General features: G+C 50.1%; 2 protein-coding genes across 4 annotated transcripts in view; one reads left to right on the top strand and one right to left on the bottom strand.

The window, feature by feature from the left end:
• Positions 1 to 2,090, top strand: part of LOC137483866 (hydroxyacylglutathione hydrolase-like protein) — a 36,682-nt gene extending 34,592 nt beyond the window's left edge. For all 3 annotated transcript variants that reach the window (XM_068207294.1, XM_068207295.1, XM_068207293.1), the window contains one exon: positions 174 to 2,090. In XM_068207294.1, coding sequence (XP_068063395.1) covers positions 174 to 339 — 166 coding nt within the window. In that variant the 3' untranslated portion in view covers positions 340 to 2,090. The remainder of the gene's footprint in view (positions 1 to 173) is intronic.
• On the bottom strand, positions 1,334 to 13,887 carry CIAO3 (cytosolic iron-sulfur assembly component 3). The gene is made up of 11 exons (XM_068207292.1): positions 13,787 to 13,887; positions 10,746 to 10,841; positions 9,520 to 9,663; positions 9,178 to 9,310; positions 8,438 to 8,572; positions 8,051 to 8,169; positions 6,638 to 6,767; positions 6,333 to 6,405; positions 5,017 to 5,151; positions 3,858 to 4,015; positions 1,334 to 3,115 (listed from the first exon to the last, which is right to left on the bottom strand). Exons 1-11 carry the CDS (start codon positions 13,850 to 13,852, stop codon positions 2,877 to 2,879), a joined length of 1,428 nt encoding a protein of 475 aa, XP_068063393.1. The 5' UTR covers positions 13,853 to 13,887; the 3' UTR covers positions 1,334 to 2,876.
• Between the last annotated feature and the right edge of the window lie 1,969 nt (positions 13,888 to 15,856).

The raw sequence follows: 15,856 nt of genomic DNA, 5'->3' as shown, positions 1-15,856 counted from the left end.
ACCTGCTGGGAAATCCCAGCCCGGGCCCTGGGGAGCCTGCCCGGACATGGGGTCACCGCAGAGCCACCGTGTGCCCCAGCAGGGCCCAGCACAGGGTGGGCCCCCCCGCTGCCATCCCAGCGGGGTGGGGTCCCCTCCTGTCCCCAGGGCACAGCAGGGCTGTCCCCTTGCAGGGAGGAGGCCGTGCAGAGGTTCACGGGCAGGACGGACCCCGTGGAGGTGCTGAGGGCGCTGCGCTCCCAGAGGGACAACTTCAAGAAGCCCAAGGAGAGGCCCAACCCCCAGGCCATGCTGGCCTTCGACTGGGGGCTCTTCGGGCCCTTCCTGGAGAAGAAGTGACGCCCCCGTGGTGCCAGGGCTCCCTCCTGGCTGTGTCCAGCTCGGCTTGGCTCCCAGCTGGGGCTGGGTTTTGTCTTTAAGCTGCTTGTGTGAGGCTGCTCTGCTCTGCTCCGCTCCCCTCTGCCTCCTGGGATTCCCTGTGGAGCTCCTGGATCCCTTTGGAGAGCCCGGGCTGTGGGACCCCCCGCTTGGTGCTGGGATGCTGGCAGAGGGTCAGGACGTGGCTCAGGGCAGGGGACAGTCCCAGTTTTGGGGTCGGTGGGGGAACTGCCATGGAAGGGAGCCAGGGAAGGGCAGGACTGCTCAGGGATTGTGGTGCTGTGCCCCACGGAGCAGCAGGCTGCCCTGCCCGCCCTGCCAGGCCCTGCATCCCAGTCCCAGGGCTTCTGATGGTGGCTTTGGGACTCCTGGGAGCCCTCCTGGCCCTGCCTGTCCTGCTCCAGCCACCCTGGGCCCCTCTGGCCCAGTGTCCTGGGTGATGGACACTTGGATCCCCCCCATGGGAAACTGGGAAGTGACTGGTGACACTGGTGGCACCAGTACTCACCTGACTCCGGCTCTGTGCTGACAAATCCCTCCTCACTGCAGGGCTTGGGTGGGTTCCCCCCTCTTTTTTCCCTATTTTCCAGTAGGTCCCACAGGGATTTGTGGCCCAGTCACTGCCCTGGGGAGCCCTTGGCCCCCGTGGGGTGTCCAGGTGGGGCCAGGGTTTGCCCCAGGAAGGATTTCCCAAGGTGGGACAGAGTTTAGGCAGCCAAGAACAAAGTGCTGCCAGGCATCCCTTTTTGCTTTTTCCAGGATAAAACACTCGGTGCCAAATCCATGGACATTGCCTTGTCAAGAGCCAGGGAGCAGCTGGGGCTCCCAGGCCTCCCCAGCCTTCACTTTGTGCAAAATCAGGGCTGTGCTTTATTTATTTTTGAGTCTGAGAAAGGAGCAGAGTTTTGTTTGCAGGTGTGGGGAGGCACTTCACACCAGTGAAGTCATTCCCTGGTTGTTTTTTTTTGTGGACAAAATGAGGGTTTGATGGCTGCTCCCAGCACTGGGACAGAGTTGACTTCAGGGATTTTCAAGTGTGGACTGTGAATTTCTTTGTTACCACTGGAGTCTGGTTTGGGGCTTTTTCCTGTGCTACAAACCAAGGTTTTCTTTTTTTTCCTTTTATTAAATCATAGTTTGGATTTACTTTGCATGGAAGGGGAAGGATTTATCCAGCTGCAAAAGCTCCCTTGGTACCACGGCCTGAATTCCTCAGTTTCCATGAAATGCTGGACTTATGGGTGTCCCCTTTGGAGTTTTATTTATCCTGGGAGCAGGAATGCCCCTGTGTGTCTGAACCAACCCCACACCTCAAAGCTGGGACACATTCCAGCTGTTCTGGTGCCAGAACAGGGACCCCAGGGTGGCCTGGGTGGCTCCAGTGACCTCTGTGTGTGTTGGGAACTGGGGAAGTGACCAAGTGTAGAGCCCCGATTATTTCATTTCCAGCTAATTCAGCTTCACTGATTGTGCATTTCTGGGCTGATGTGCCTGTGCTCATCACTGAGTCCAGCCTGGAGCCTCTGCCTGGCCGTTTCCTGGTTTAGCCCAATCCCTGCATGGAAAAGGGAATTCACTGGAAGCACCAATTTGCTCCTCAGGAATGAGGGGAGGGGGCAGCAGGGGGAGGCTGATGCCTTGGAACACTGTGAGGTCATTAATGATCAGCAACAGCTGAAGAATGGAAAGCTTTTAATTAAAAACATGAAAATCACCACTTGCTCTGTGGATTCATTGGAACAAAGTGCAGAGGAGGCTTTGGTTCCTGCCAGCCCCAAGCCAGGAATTATTTTGTGGCAATTTTGGGATGTTACCCAGCACTGAGTGCCTGTTTTCTCTGGATTTAGGGATGTTATCTCTCAGTGAGTGGCTGCTGAGAGTGGGTAAGTGTGACAATTCTGTGACTCCCTGCTGAGGGTTTAGGAAGAAAACACAGAGAATAATTGCCCTTGGTATAAATTATTATAATTTAAGGAAAAGGAATCACAGGGTTTTGTCCAGCATTCTCCCCAGTCCCTTTGCAGCCCCAGGGATGATCCCAGGCTTTGGATCCCCTCTCTGAGGGCACAGACCCTGCAGGGCAGTGAGAGGGGAGAACTCCAGGACTCATGAGACCATTTCTAATGAAATGAGGCTGCTCCAGCAGAGGCAGGCACGGAACTGAGTGCTGTGTCGATCCAGCAAGGCCTGGGGGAGGAATACTGGGGTGTGGCACAAAGCTCAGCCTGGAGCTGAGCTCTGAATCCTTGAGCTCCTCAGCTCTGGCAGGACTGGGGCTGGTGGAGCAGTGCAGGGGCTGTCCCATCAGCCTGGGACGTGCTTCTGCCTCTCCTGATGTGTCCCTGCCAGACTTTGGGTTTACTCCCATCACCTCACCCTCCAGCTGGAGGAATGAGCAGTGCCAGGCACATTCCCAGAGGCAGGAACTGCTCAGAGTCCTTGCAGGATCAGCACTCTGAGTTCAGAAGGCACTGAGGGTCTCCTGGGCTGGGCAGCCCTCACCACTTGATGCTGAGGGCAGAGCTGGCTCTCTCCACGGCGTGGTACTGTGTGTGCAGCACCTGCAGAGCCCTCTCTGAGCCCCAGCCCCCCAGCCAGTGCTCGTAGAGCTCCCTCACAGCCTGGTTTTCCTCTGGAATCTCAGCCCTCAGGGATTCGTACAACCTCTCCACCTGCTGCAGCTCCTCCTTGCTGGATTCCCCCTCCAGTTTGATCTGCCCTCCTCCATTCAGACAGCCTGAGGGGGGGCAAAAAAAAGGGATGAAGAACTTCAGCTGGGAAAACATCGTCAGAAATTCCAGTGCATTTATCCCGCTCCTGCAAACAGCTGCAGGAATGAAAACACCTCAGGGATGGAGGTTCACTCCCAGTTATCTGCCAGCAGCAGGGCCACAGGGCAGGGAGATGCTGGGCTGCCTCCAGCTGGGGCTCTGCCAGCTCTTATCTCCTGCCCCCAGAACGGAGCCAGAGCCCAGCCCAGGTGAGCCCAGCCTTGGAGGCTCAGCTGGAGGAAAGGGAAAAGTGCCTGGGATGTGTTCTGGGAGCTGCCAGAGCTGTGTGGATCCTTGGGAAGGAGCAGCTCCCTCAGTGGGCTCAGGCTGCCCCTGCTCCCAAGGGAGCCAGCAGGCAGGAAGAGGAAAATGGAACCAGATTTTTAAGGAAGCGACTTTCTCCAGGCACAGCAGCATTTTCTGTAAGTGTGATGGTCAGGTTTGGGCAATTTCAGGGGGAAAATCCCCTCAGGTACCAGAGCTCAGGAAATCCTCCTTAAAAACAATTAATTAATGATGCAAATGTTGTATGATGGAATTCAGCTACAGTTCTTTAAATCCTGAGGAGTTACTGGCTCAGAGGTAGGAAAATCCCCACACAGCTGTGATGGTGTGGCTGTCACAGCCCAAGGGGGTGAGAAATCTCCCATTTTTCCTGTCTGGAATGCCCTGGAGCTCCCCCCAGGCTGGATTTGAGAGCAGCCTCACCTGAGGGACAGGCCATGACCTCCACGTAGTGATAGGGGCACTTCCCTCGCTTCAGCTTCTGCACCAGGTTCTGGATGTTCCTGAATCCATAGGCCAGAGCAAACTGGAGCAGCACCTCTCCATCCCTCTCCAGGGTCACCTCCTGGAAGTCCTTGTTCCTGAGGGAGCAGAGCACAGAAGTGGCTTCTCCAAATGAGTTTCTGTTTTAAACTCCAAAGGGCCCTGTGCAAAACCCAAACTCTTTGTGAGTCTCACTGAAGAGCTGTCCTAGTTCTGTGCCTTCCAAGGAAAACAGGAAGGAATTCCTTCCAGAGCCTTTCAGGATTGCTGGAGCCACCTGAGCAGAGTTTGCTGAAGGACATCTGTGCTGGATAAAGCCTGAAAAGCTCAGCACAGGGAGCCTTTCCCTGACTTCAGCCAGCATCAGTGGAGCCCCTGAGGGGATTTTTGGCTTCTGCTGGATCATCAAACATGGGAACAAACCCTGACTGAGGATTCCAGATTTCTAAGGTTAGTGGGAATACCTGGTCCTGATAAAAAAGTAAGTAGTTTGATTTTTATCAAGATTTTGAGACTGTTTTTTCTGCTTCTTAAACCAGAGAATCCTAAACATAAAAACTATTCATTAGGGATATAATTAATTCCAAAGGATACATTAAATTAGAACTGGGAAGCCAGAAGGAATCTCAGGTGGATGAGCCTCAATGCCTAAACTCAGGTGATTTATTTTCTGTTTCAGTCCAGTCAAACAGAGCCCCAAAGCCCTCCCACAAGGTTTTTTGGGATCAATAACCAGTGACCAATCTCCCTGATCCAAGCTGAGGAATTCCAGCTCCACCAGAGCTCTGCCTTCTCAATTACCGGAAAATTTTATAATTATTCTAAAAGTTATCAGTGAGAGAATCCACCAGGCCAAACTCCAGGGTGTGGCTGGGGAAGGGGCTGGAATTCTCCCTGGAATTCTCCCTGCCTGCATGGAATTGGCTGATTTATTGCTGAGCAGCTGGGGGAGAGAGCAGCCAATTCTCAGCCTGGGAGTGAAGTTTAACATTGAAAAAAAAAAAAAACAAAACCCAAAACCCCAATAATTTCAACCCCTCAACAAGGAGAGAATTCCTGGGAAAACCCTGAGTTTCCTGTGGGATTTCAAGCTTCTTACTTGAGAGGTTTGTAGTGGATGGAGGCCGCGTGGATCCCGAAGAGCTCGCGGGCCGCGTGTCTGAAGATGTGCTCCAGGTACCCCCCCGAGCCCCCGCCGCCGTGAGAGCTCAGCTCCTCTGCAGCCCTGCCCAGCCTGGGGGGCACAGCAGCAGCAGCTTTAGGGCTCTGGGGGTCACACAAAGCTCCAGGGGCTGCCCCAGGACAATGGCAGCAGCCAAACTGCAGCTTCCCCTGAGCGCCGGCTTCGCCCGTTCTCCTGGGAGCGGTGACGGCCCCGGGGAACGGTGGCACCTGGCACAGCGTGTGCCAGGGGATGTGGGTGCCCCTGGAGCCCTGCAAGTGTCCCAGGCCAGGCCGGATGGGGCTTGCAGCAGCCTGGGACAGTGCAAGGTGTTGGGGTTGGATGATTTTCAAGTCCTTCCCACCCAAAGCATTCCAAGATTCTCTAATTAATCCTTGTGAATTGATGAGTAATTCAGGGAGGTGCTGCTGCTGAACCTTTCTGGAGCTCTGGGATGTTCCCCTTGCCCTGAAGCACAGGCAGCTCTGGGTGCTCAGTGCAGAGGCAGCCCTGCTGTCACCTCAGACCCCAGAACGTGCTCCCACCCCACCCCACGTGTGCAGCTGGGCCTGGAGCAGAGGTTCCTCCTCAGTTCAGCAGCCCCAGTCCCATCTGACACGTCCTAAATGGCATTTTCCACCAAGAGCCTTCTGCAGATTAACTGGGTGACCTAAATATTTGTTATTTCTGCTTTACTTCTGGGGTCTCTGCAGTGGCTCTGGTAAGGAGGAGCAGCAGCTTCTGCTTCAGGACATTTTTAGCACTGGGACAGATTCTTGTCCTTCCCAAAGCCTGCAGCAGCTTTTTGTGGGATGAAAGGAGCTGGAGTGATTGTCCAGTGGAAATGCACATATTCTGTACATTAAATATTTTAACTCCCAATTGTTCTGGTTCAAGGGACACAAGAAACAAAACCAAGGGCAAACACACTTGTGTAAAACAGCAGGAAAAGGGGAATTCTGAACTCTCTGAATTCTGGAGGAGAGGGAAAATCTGAACTTCCTAAATCCTGGAGGAAAAGGAGCAGGGAAAAGGGAATTCTGAACTCCCTGATTCTTGGAGGAAAGAGAACAGGGAAAGGGAAATTCTGAGCTCCTTAAATCTTAGAGGAAAGAGAATTCTGAACTCCCTAAATCCTGGAGGAAAGAGAATTCTGAACCCTCTAAATCCTAGAGGAAAGGGAACAGGGAAATTCTGAACTCCCTAAATCCTGGAGGAAAAGGAACATGACTGAAATGGCATTTTACTCTTACATGGTGTCCAGAGGAGCAGGATCTACATCTGACAGGGACACTCCTTCTTGCTCCAGCAGCTTCAGCACTTCTCCTAGGGCAGAACCAGGCACAAAGAGCTCTTATTTCTGGGATACAGGGAAACAAACCCCACAGAGCAGTCCCTAAACTGCACCTGCATTTTACCAGGGCATGATTTGCACTCTTAAATGTAAATATAGATCAATATCCAACCTCTGTCAGAGACACAGGGTTATTAAAGCCAGGGAACACTGCAAGGCTCCCAGAATTTGCTGGGACTGGGAATCTCCTGTGGCTCTGCTTACCTGTGGTGATGACACAATCCACATCCCTGGTCTGGTATTCCTGGTTGAAAAAGTCTGGCCTGGAGGCCTCCAGCTTTTTGTCATAGCAGGGCATGACAGTGACGTGGTAGATCCTGTCAGGAGGCAGGTGCTGCAAGGGAGACAAGGCTGGGGCAGCCAAAATCCCCCTGTGCTCAGGGAGTGCATTCCAGGGGCAAAGGAGAGTGGGGGAAATAATGCCACTGAGCCCCACTATGACTGAGTATTTGTGCATTTAAATATTGATGAGTAAATGAAATGATTTCTCTCTTAGAAGCCAATTTCAGCTGCAGTCAGTGTCAGCAGTTATGGACCTTCACAGGTGTCAGGGAATCCTGGAATGGGTTGGGTTGGGAGGGACCTTAAAGCCCATCCAGCCCAACCCCAACACCTTCCACTGTCCCAGGCTGCTCCAAGCCCTGTCCAAGCTGGCCTTGGACACTGCCAGGGATCCAGGGGCAGCCACAGCTGCTCTGGGAATTCCATCCCAGCCCCTCCCCACCCTCCCAGGGAGGAATTCCTTCCCAATACCCATCCAACCCTGCCCTCTGGCAGTGGGCAGCCATTCCCTGTGTCATGGCACACCAGGCCTATGGGAATAACCTCTTTCCATCTTTCCTCAGGTTCCCTTCAGCTCCTGGAAGTTTCCCTCACTCTGGTGCAATGATCCAAGGTCAGCAGAGAAGCCAATCCCTAATTAAGGCATTAGGGAATAAACTTCCTCCTTGCTCCCAAAGCTCAGCCCCTCAGGACAAGATCTGGAGTCCCACAGAAACCTCGGGATCACCCAGCAATAAACACAGGCTGAGCCAGCAGGTCACTGACCCTGGGCCCCTGTTTCAGTCTCTTGTGCCAAATATTCCCAGAAACTGCCAAATTTTGTCCCAAATCTGCAGCAGCCTCATGCAAGTGTCACAGCCAGTAACCCCCAAAGAAATCCCAGTGGGTGCTGCAGCCCCTTCCTGTGGGCATTTCCAGCTCCCTCCTGGAAACATTCCAGAGGTTCCAGGCTAAGGACAGAAGCAGAACATCAGGCTGGGAATGAGGGATCATTTTTGGAGAAGCCATGATCTAAACACCCACACTGCAGCCTTGGCTTGGGTCACTTATCTGAAATTATTCACCAACTTGAAACAACAGGAGCACAAAGACACTGAAAATAAGGCTCCTCAGCTCTCCCAAATAATTCAGAGGCTTTGAGTTAATTAGCCCATGCTCGGTGTCCTACCCTAATTACTACTCATTAGCTAAGACAGAAGTGAGGAAGATTTCTGCCTTCTGCAAGGCAATACTGACCCTTAAATATGTGTTACACATAGCAAATTTATAAAAAGTCAGCCTGAAGTGTTGAATTGGAGGAGTTTTGCAGCAAGAAGAGCATTTTTAGAGCTTTACCTGCTGCTCTGCAAAGTAGCCCTTGACCAGGGAGCCCATGACCTGCTGGGGGGATTTGGTGGTGCTGATGTGGGGGATGATGAAGCTGCCGTGGGTTTTCTCTGCGTAGCAGATCCAACCTGGAAGGAACATCATCAACAAATTCAATTCAAAAATAAGAAGCAGACCTTCACTCTGCCCATTCTCCCAAAACTCTGGGTTTAATAACCATTTCCAGCCTCAGTTCAGCCCAAAAAGCAAAGCTCAGACTGATTTTAAGGTGTCTCATCACTGCTTTAGCACCAAAATCTGTGCTGTGAGGAGAATAATCCTGCAGGTAAGAACAAACATTTGCAGCTTTCTGAGCAGCTGCTGGATTTTGGATGGCAGCTGGAACTGGAGCCATACCTGGGCAGGCAGAGGCCAGCATGGGCAGGGCCTTTTTGTCCTCTGCTTGTTTGTGGAAGCGTCTCACAAACTCCTGCTGGCTCTCCAGGAGGCTGAAGTTCCTGGAGAAAGTCGTGTCAAACACGTGGTGCACACCTGGGCAGGACAGCAGCTGGGTGAGAACCCTCAGGATGCAGCAAAATACAACAAAAAACCTCCCACTTCAACCAGAGGCAAACTCAGGCACAGGTACTGAGCCCTGCAGTTGGCAGGGGACATTTTTCAGGAGGGGAAGAAGAGGAAAAGTGACAGGAGAGGTGGAAATGTAAAACGTAAAAGTTCTTTCCAGTGGTTCTTTAGAGGTTTTATAGACTGGTGGAATGGTTTGGGTTGGAAAGGACCTCCAAACTCAGCCAGTTCCATGGGCAGGGACATCTCCCACTATCCCAGGGTGAGGCAGCCTGGCCCTGGACACTGCCAGGGATTCTCTGGGAATCTGTGCCAGGGCCTGTCCGCCCTCCCAGCCAGGAATTCCTCCCCAGCATCCCATGTGACCCTGCCCTCTGGCAGTTTAAATCCTTTCCCTTGTCCTGTTACCATCTGCCCCTATAAAAAAATCCCTCACCCTCCTTTCTCCAAGCTTTCCTCCCCTCTTTCCAAGCTCACTGTGGGACTGAGGTTTTGGACAGTCTGGAATCCCCGTGGGGCTTAAATCCCTTTAACTTGTGCTCAGCCCAGAGAGCAGAAAACCCCACACTTGCCCAAACCCTTGAGGAAGGTGGTCAGCTTCTGGGCTGTCTCCAGCAGCCCCAGTTTGCACCTTGCAGCCAGGGAGGCTCTGGACTGGGGGGAGATAGAAACCACCACCAGCTTCTGCTCGTGGGCAGCAGCAGCCTGGAAAAAACCAAACAATCCCAAAGTGTGGCACAGGCAGGGCTGGCAGCAGCACAGAGCTCCTCACCTTCACCCCAGGCAGGAATTCACACCAAACTCTTTAAAAATGACAATAAACCAGCAAGGACAGCCCGGGATCCCTCAGGGCTCAGGAATTCCCCTCTCCTGTGGATGTGCCCCCTGCTCCTGCAGGGATGAGTGGCTCCCACCTTGTTGAGGGCCAGCACCTTGCAGAGCTCCCCGTGGCTCTGCTGGCTGACCAGGACGCTCTCAGCTGAGGTGATGCAGCCACTGCAGGCCAGGCAATCATTCAGGGTGATTTTGGCCTTCTCCAGCTTTTGTGCTTCCCCATCCTACAAAAAAAAACCAAAAAAAATAAACCCAGAGCAGGCTCAGCTCTGACCCCAGAATTTAAGAAGCAGCTTCCCCACTTTGTTACAAATAATAATGATAATGATGTTGCTCTTTTGATGCTGTTGGTTTATCACTTAAAACAAAAATCTTTATTTTTAATGAGATGAGGACAAAGGCACCTGAAGCTGGCTGCTTTTAATGGGATTATTTGGCACAGCAAGGGGGATTTGCTGAGGGATTTCATCCCAGACACTGGAAGGGAATATTTTCCCTTCTATCTGCCCTGAATAATTTGATTTTCCCAAGAGATTCTCCTCTGATCATCTCTCCTCAATAAAGCCAGAACAGCCCAGGAAACGAGGCACTATTAACATTTTAAACTAAGGAACCAGACTCTTTTGGAAGTGCTGTGTCCTCCTTTCTTTAAATCAAAATCTGCCTGAAGCTCCAAGCTCCATTCCTAGAGGAGTTCCCAGCCTGGATAGCTGAGCAATGCCAACTTTTTTTGGTGAAAACAGGAAAAACTCAGCCTGAATTCTGGAAGCTTCTGAATTCTTCAAGCTCTTAAATAAATAATTTGAAATATTTTTTTTTAAATCCACAATGATTTATTAAAAATATATTGATTAAATCTCTGAGTGAGCACAAGGACATTGTCACAACCAACCTGGAATTGCCAATCCTTAAATGCTGATAAAATAAATAAACTTTTCATCTTATCTGCTCTCTTATGAAAACCACCCCCAATTAATAGCAGCATTTCAGAGCATAAAAAACTGGAATAAATTGGAATTACCGATTATAAAATGACTGCTTAGAATTTAAAAGTTAAAATGCTGACAAATTCAAGTTTAATACAATCTCAGCTTATCTGCTCTTATATTAATAATCAGTAACTAATGCCAGTGCTTCGGAGCATAAAAGTGGCACAAAATTGGAATTACTGATTATAAATGAAAAAGAAAAAAATACAGTTATGCTGACAGCATCTCTTTGAGGCATTAAGTGGGTGTAGATAATTAAAATAATTAAAATACACTTATTTTTCTGGTTTTTTACACTGAACAAAGACCCCACGTACCTGATTGACCTGGAAATAGCTTCCATCAGCTTCGATTCTGATCTTGGCTGCTGCTTTTCCAGGCTTTTTGTCCACTTTGACAGGCTTGATGCATTCCTGAAAGAGCAGCAGAGCCTGGAAGTGAGGAGCTGAGCAAGGAAGAGGGGATTGAATAAAAAATAAATATTGGGGATTGAATAAAAAATAAATATTGGGGATTGAATAAAAAATAAATACAGGGGATTGAATAAAAATAAATATTGGGGATTGAATAAAAAATAAATATTGGGGATTGAATAAAAATAAATATTGGGGATTGAATAAAAAAGAAATATAGGGGATTGAATAAAAAATAAATATAGGGGATTGAATAAAAATAAATATTGGGGATTGAATAAAAAATAAATACAGGGGATTGAATAAAAATAAGTATTGGGGATTGAATGAAAAATAAATATTGGGGATTTAATAAAAATAAGTACATGGGGTTGAATAAAAAATAAATATTGGGAATTTAATAAAAAATAGAGGGGATTGAATAAAAAATTAATATGGGGGTTGAATAAAAAATAAATACTGGGAATTGAATAAAAAATAAATATTGGGAGTTTAATAAAAATAAATATTGGGGATTGAATAAAAAATAAGTATTGGGGGTTTAATAAAAATAAATATTGGGGATTGAATAAAAAAATATATGGGGTTTAATAAAAATAAATATTGGGGATTGAGTAAGAAATAAATATTGGGGTTGAGTAAAACAAAAAGAAATCAAGGGATCCAAGAGCAGCTCTGGATCTGCCCTCAAAGCGGGCTGGAACGTCCCCGAGGGTCTCAGCACTGCCAGGAGAACGCGGGGCAGAGGCTGCTCACCCGCTGGGAGCAGGAGGAACACTTCTCCAGCATCATCCCAGCCCCACAGCACAGCTCTGCCGCTCCTCCGCAGCGCAGCTCTGCCTTCGGAGCTGCGGCACGACCAGCCAGCCCCCTCCTCCTCCTCCTCCTCCTCCTCCTCCTCGTCCCCAAAAGCCGGGAGCAAATCCCAGCTCAGCTCCAGGGAGGTGCCAGTGCCCAGCCCAGCTGGGTTTAGGGACAGAAGGGGCTCGGTGCTGCTCTGCTCTGGTGGCCCAGCACAAGTCCCAAGGGTTTTTCTGGATTTTATCCTGTCTTTAATGCTCAGGCAGCCCCTGGCTCCCTGTCCTGCTTCTCCTGGGAGCAGTTTGAGGTTCCCCCCTAAATGAACCCACCTTTGCAGGACTCAGCCCTGCAGGAACCTCTCACTCGGCTCCTTCTCTCCAAGCAGAGGCAGAGCTGGTTACCCAGGTGAGGGATTCCCTCCCAAACCCAAACCCAAACCCCACACGGAGAATTCACCATGCAGGGCTTTGCTATCTGCCTTTCCATCATCTCAGCTGGGCTCGGCTCTTCTGCCGGGTTTCTCAGCAAATACAGGACATAAACCTGGGTATAAACCTGGGTATAAATCCTGGGTATAAACCTGGACATAAACCTGGATATAAATCCTGGGTATAAACCTGGACATAAACCTGGGTATGAATCCTGGGTATCAATCTGGATATAAACCTGGGTATCAATCTGGATATAAACCTGGGTATAAACCTGGATATAAACCTGGGTATAAATCCTGGACATAAACCTTGGTATAAACCTGGGTATAGACCTGGATATAAACCTGGGTATGAATCCTGGGTATCAATCTGGATATAAACCTGGACATAAACCTGGGTATAAATCCTGGACATAAACCTGGACATAAACCTGGATATGAATCCTGGACATAAACCTGGATATAAATCCTGGATATCAGTCTGGATATAAACCTGGATATAAATCCTGGGTATCAATCTGGATATAAACCTGGGTATAAACCTGGACATAAATCCTGGATACCAATCCTCAATCCTGGATATAAACCTGGCTCTAAACCCGGATATAAGTCAGGCTATAAAGCCAGGCCTGACATTTTGCAGTCCTGCAGATCCCTCCTGGCTCCAGCCACGGAGCCCTGCCCGGGCTGCAGCTGCTCCTGGGGACCCCCAGCTCACCCCCACGGGGCAGCTGCAGGCTCTGGGGTGTGACCCCACAGTGACCCCAGAGTGACCCCAGTGACCCCACAGTGTCCCGGTGACCCCAGAGTGACCCCAGTGACCCCACAGTGTCCCGGTGACCCCAGAGTGACCCCAGTGACCCCACAGTGTCCCAGTGACCCCAGAGTGACCCCAGTGACCCCACAGTGTCCCGGTGACCCCAGAGTGACCCCAGTGTCCCCACAGTGTCCCGGTGACCCCAGAGTGACCCCAGTGACCCCACAGTGTCCCGGTGACCCCAGAGTGTCCCACAGTGTCCCAGTGACCCCAGAGTGTCCCACAGTGTCCCGGTGACCCCAGAGTGACCCCAGAGTGTCCCACAGTGTCCCAGTGACCCCAGAGTGACCCCAGTGACCCCACAGTGTCCCGGTGACCCCACAGTGTCCCTGCAGTGATATTGAAGTGTCCCACAGTGTCCCTACAGTGACCCTGCAGTGTCCCTACAGTGACCCACTGACCCCACAGTGTCCCTACAGTGACCCTGCAGTGTCCCCACAGTGTCCCAGTGACCCCACAGTGTCCCACAGTGACCCTGCAGTGTCCCCACAGTGTCCTAGTGACCCCGTAGTGACCCCGCAGTGACCCCACAGTGTCCCACAGTGTCCCAGTGACCCCAGAGTGACCCCACAGTGTCCCACAGTGACACTGCAGTGTCCCACAGTGTCCCAGTGACCCCACAGTGTCCCACAGTGACACTGCAGTGTCCCCGCGCACTGTGGCAGCACCAGCCCAATCCCCGCTTTTCCCCCTTTTCCCAGCCCGGCACAGCGGGGAGCTCCGCCGGGCCGGGCCCGGTCCCCGTGCGGGCACAGCGACAGGGCCAAGGCTGAGGGCGGCACCCCCGCCTCCCCTCAGGGCCCCTCCGCAGCGCCCGCCCCGCGGCTCCCCGTGAGCCCCGCGGCTCCCCGTGAGCCCCGCGGCTCCCCGGCGCTGTCACCGCCGGGGCGGCCCCACCTGCGAGGGGGCGATGAAATCGTCCAGCTCCGTCAGCTGCAGCACCCCGCTGAACCGCGCCGCCATGGCTGCCGCCAAGCGAGCGTCGTGCAGCGGGACTACAGCCCCGCCGCCAAGCGAAGAGCAGCACTGTCGTAAAAGTGCCCGCCCCCCCCCCCGCCGCGATTCCAATCGAATATTTTTAATTTTTGCTCCGTGGTGTGAAAATTTATATTTATATTTATATTTATATTTATATTTATATTTATATTTATATTTATACTTATATTTATACTTATATTTATACTTATATTTATATTATTTATATTTATATTTTAATAATTTATATTTGTGATTTTATATTTATATTTATATTTATATTTATATTTATATTTATATTTATATTTATATTTATATTTATATTTTAATAATTTATATTTGTGATTTTATATTTCTATTCATTTTATATTTCCGTTATATAATAATTTTATAATTATTTTTAATTTTATATTTATATTTTATATATCTATACACGTTCTCTTTATGTTTTATGTATAAGTTTATGTATTTATAATTTTATACGTTTATAATTTTATATATTTATAATTTAATGTATGTATATTTTTGTATTTGTAATTCTATATATTTATAATTTTATGTATTTATAATTTTATGTTTTTATAATTTTATGTATTTATAATTTTATATATTTAAAATTTGGTATATTTATAATTTTATATATTTATAATTTGATGTATGTGTATTTTTGTATTTATAATGTATTTATAATTTAATGTATTTATAATTTAATGTATTTATCATTTAATGTATTTATAATTTAATTTATTTATAATGTAATTTATTTATAATTTAATGTATTTATAATTTAATTTATTTATCATTTAATGTATTTATCATTTAATGTATTTATAATTTATATATTTACAATTTCGCGTGTGTATATTTTTTATATTTGTAATTGTATATGTTTCCAATTCCATATTTCCGTCCCATGTTTATAGTGCCGTGCTCCTGTTTGTGTCTCCAGCTCCCGTCTGTTGCTCACGTTTGGTTACGGTGCCCTTTCTGTCAGTGCCCCAGCGGGTGAAGCCGCTCTGGCCGTGCCCCGTGCCAGCCCTGCTGTGCCCCCGGAGCCCCGAGCTCCTTTTCCCGGAGCCCCGCGTGCTGGGAATGGCGGCAGGCCATGCCAGCGCTCCCGGCTCTGTGCGGGCACGGCCCCAGCAGCTGTCCCTGCCTCAGCCGGGAACGGGGGGCACACCCCAGTTCCTGGGCTGGCGGTCCTGGCAGCTCTGGGAGCCGTGCGGTGGGATGGGATCCATGGGATCCGTGGGGTGGAATGGGATCCATGGGGTGGGATCCATGGGGTGGGATCCATGGGGTGGGATGGGATCCATGGGATCTGTGGGAATCCATAGGGTGGGATGGGATAGGATGGGAAGGGATCCGTGGGGTGGGATGGGATCCATGGGATCTGTGGGGTGGAATGGGATCCATGGGGATCCGTGGGAATCCATAGGGTGGGATGGGATAGGATGGGAAGGGATCCGTGGGGTGGGATGGGATCCATGGGATCCGTGGGAATCCATAGGGTGGGATGGAATAGGATGGGAAGGGATCCGTGGGGTGGGATGGGATCCATGGGGATCCGTGGGGTGGGATGGGATCCATGGGGATCCATGGGGTGGAATGGGATCCATGGGGTGGGATCCATGGGGTGGGATGGGATCCATGGGATCCGTGGGAATCCATAGTGTGGGATGGGATAGGATGGGAAGGGATCCATGGTGTGGGATGGGATCCATGGGGATCCGTGGGAATCCATAGGGTGGGATGGGATAGGATGGGAAGGGATCCATGGGGTGGGATGGGATCCATGGGGATCCGTGGGGTGGAATGGGATCCATGGGATCTGTGGGGTGGAATGGGATCCATGGGGTGGGATCCATGGGGTGGGATGGGATCCATGGGATCCGTGGGAATCCATAGGGTGGGATGGAATAGAATGGGAAGGGATCCATGGGGTGGGATGGGATCCATGGGATCCGTGGGAATCCATAGGGTGGGATGGAA

The sequence above is a fragment of the Anomalospiza imberbis genome, chromosome 16 (genome assembly GCF_031753505.1).
Source record: "Anomalospiza imberbis isolate Cuckoo-Finch-1a 21T00152 chromosome 16, ASM3175350v1, whole genome shotgun sequence".
Classification (NCBI taxonomy): domain Eukaryota; kingdom Metazoa; phylum Chordata; class Aves; order Passeriformes; family Viduidae; genus Anomalospiza; species Anomalospiza imberbis.
This window is presented reverse-complemented; position numbering and strand designations above follow the sequence as displayed.

Bases quoted from the DNA above. Each gene is read 5' to 3' on its own strand.
- CIAO3 (XM_068207292.1), bottom strand. From the start codon at position 13,852: ATGGCGGCGCGGTTCAGCGGGGTGCTGCAGCTGACGGAGCTGGACGAT. The intron at 10,842-13,786 runs GTGGGGCCGCCC...CTGCTCTTTCAG, and splicing joins ATTTCATCGCCCCCTCGCAG to GAATGCATCAAGCCTGTCAA. The intron at 6,406-6,637 runs GTAAGCAGAGCC...GTTCTGCCCTAG, and splicing joins GGATTGTGTCATCACCACAG to GAGAAGTGCTGAAGCTGCTG.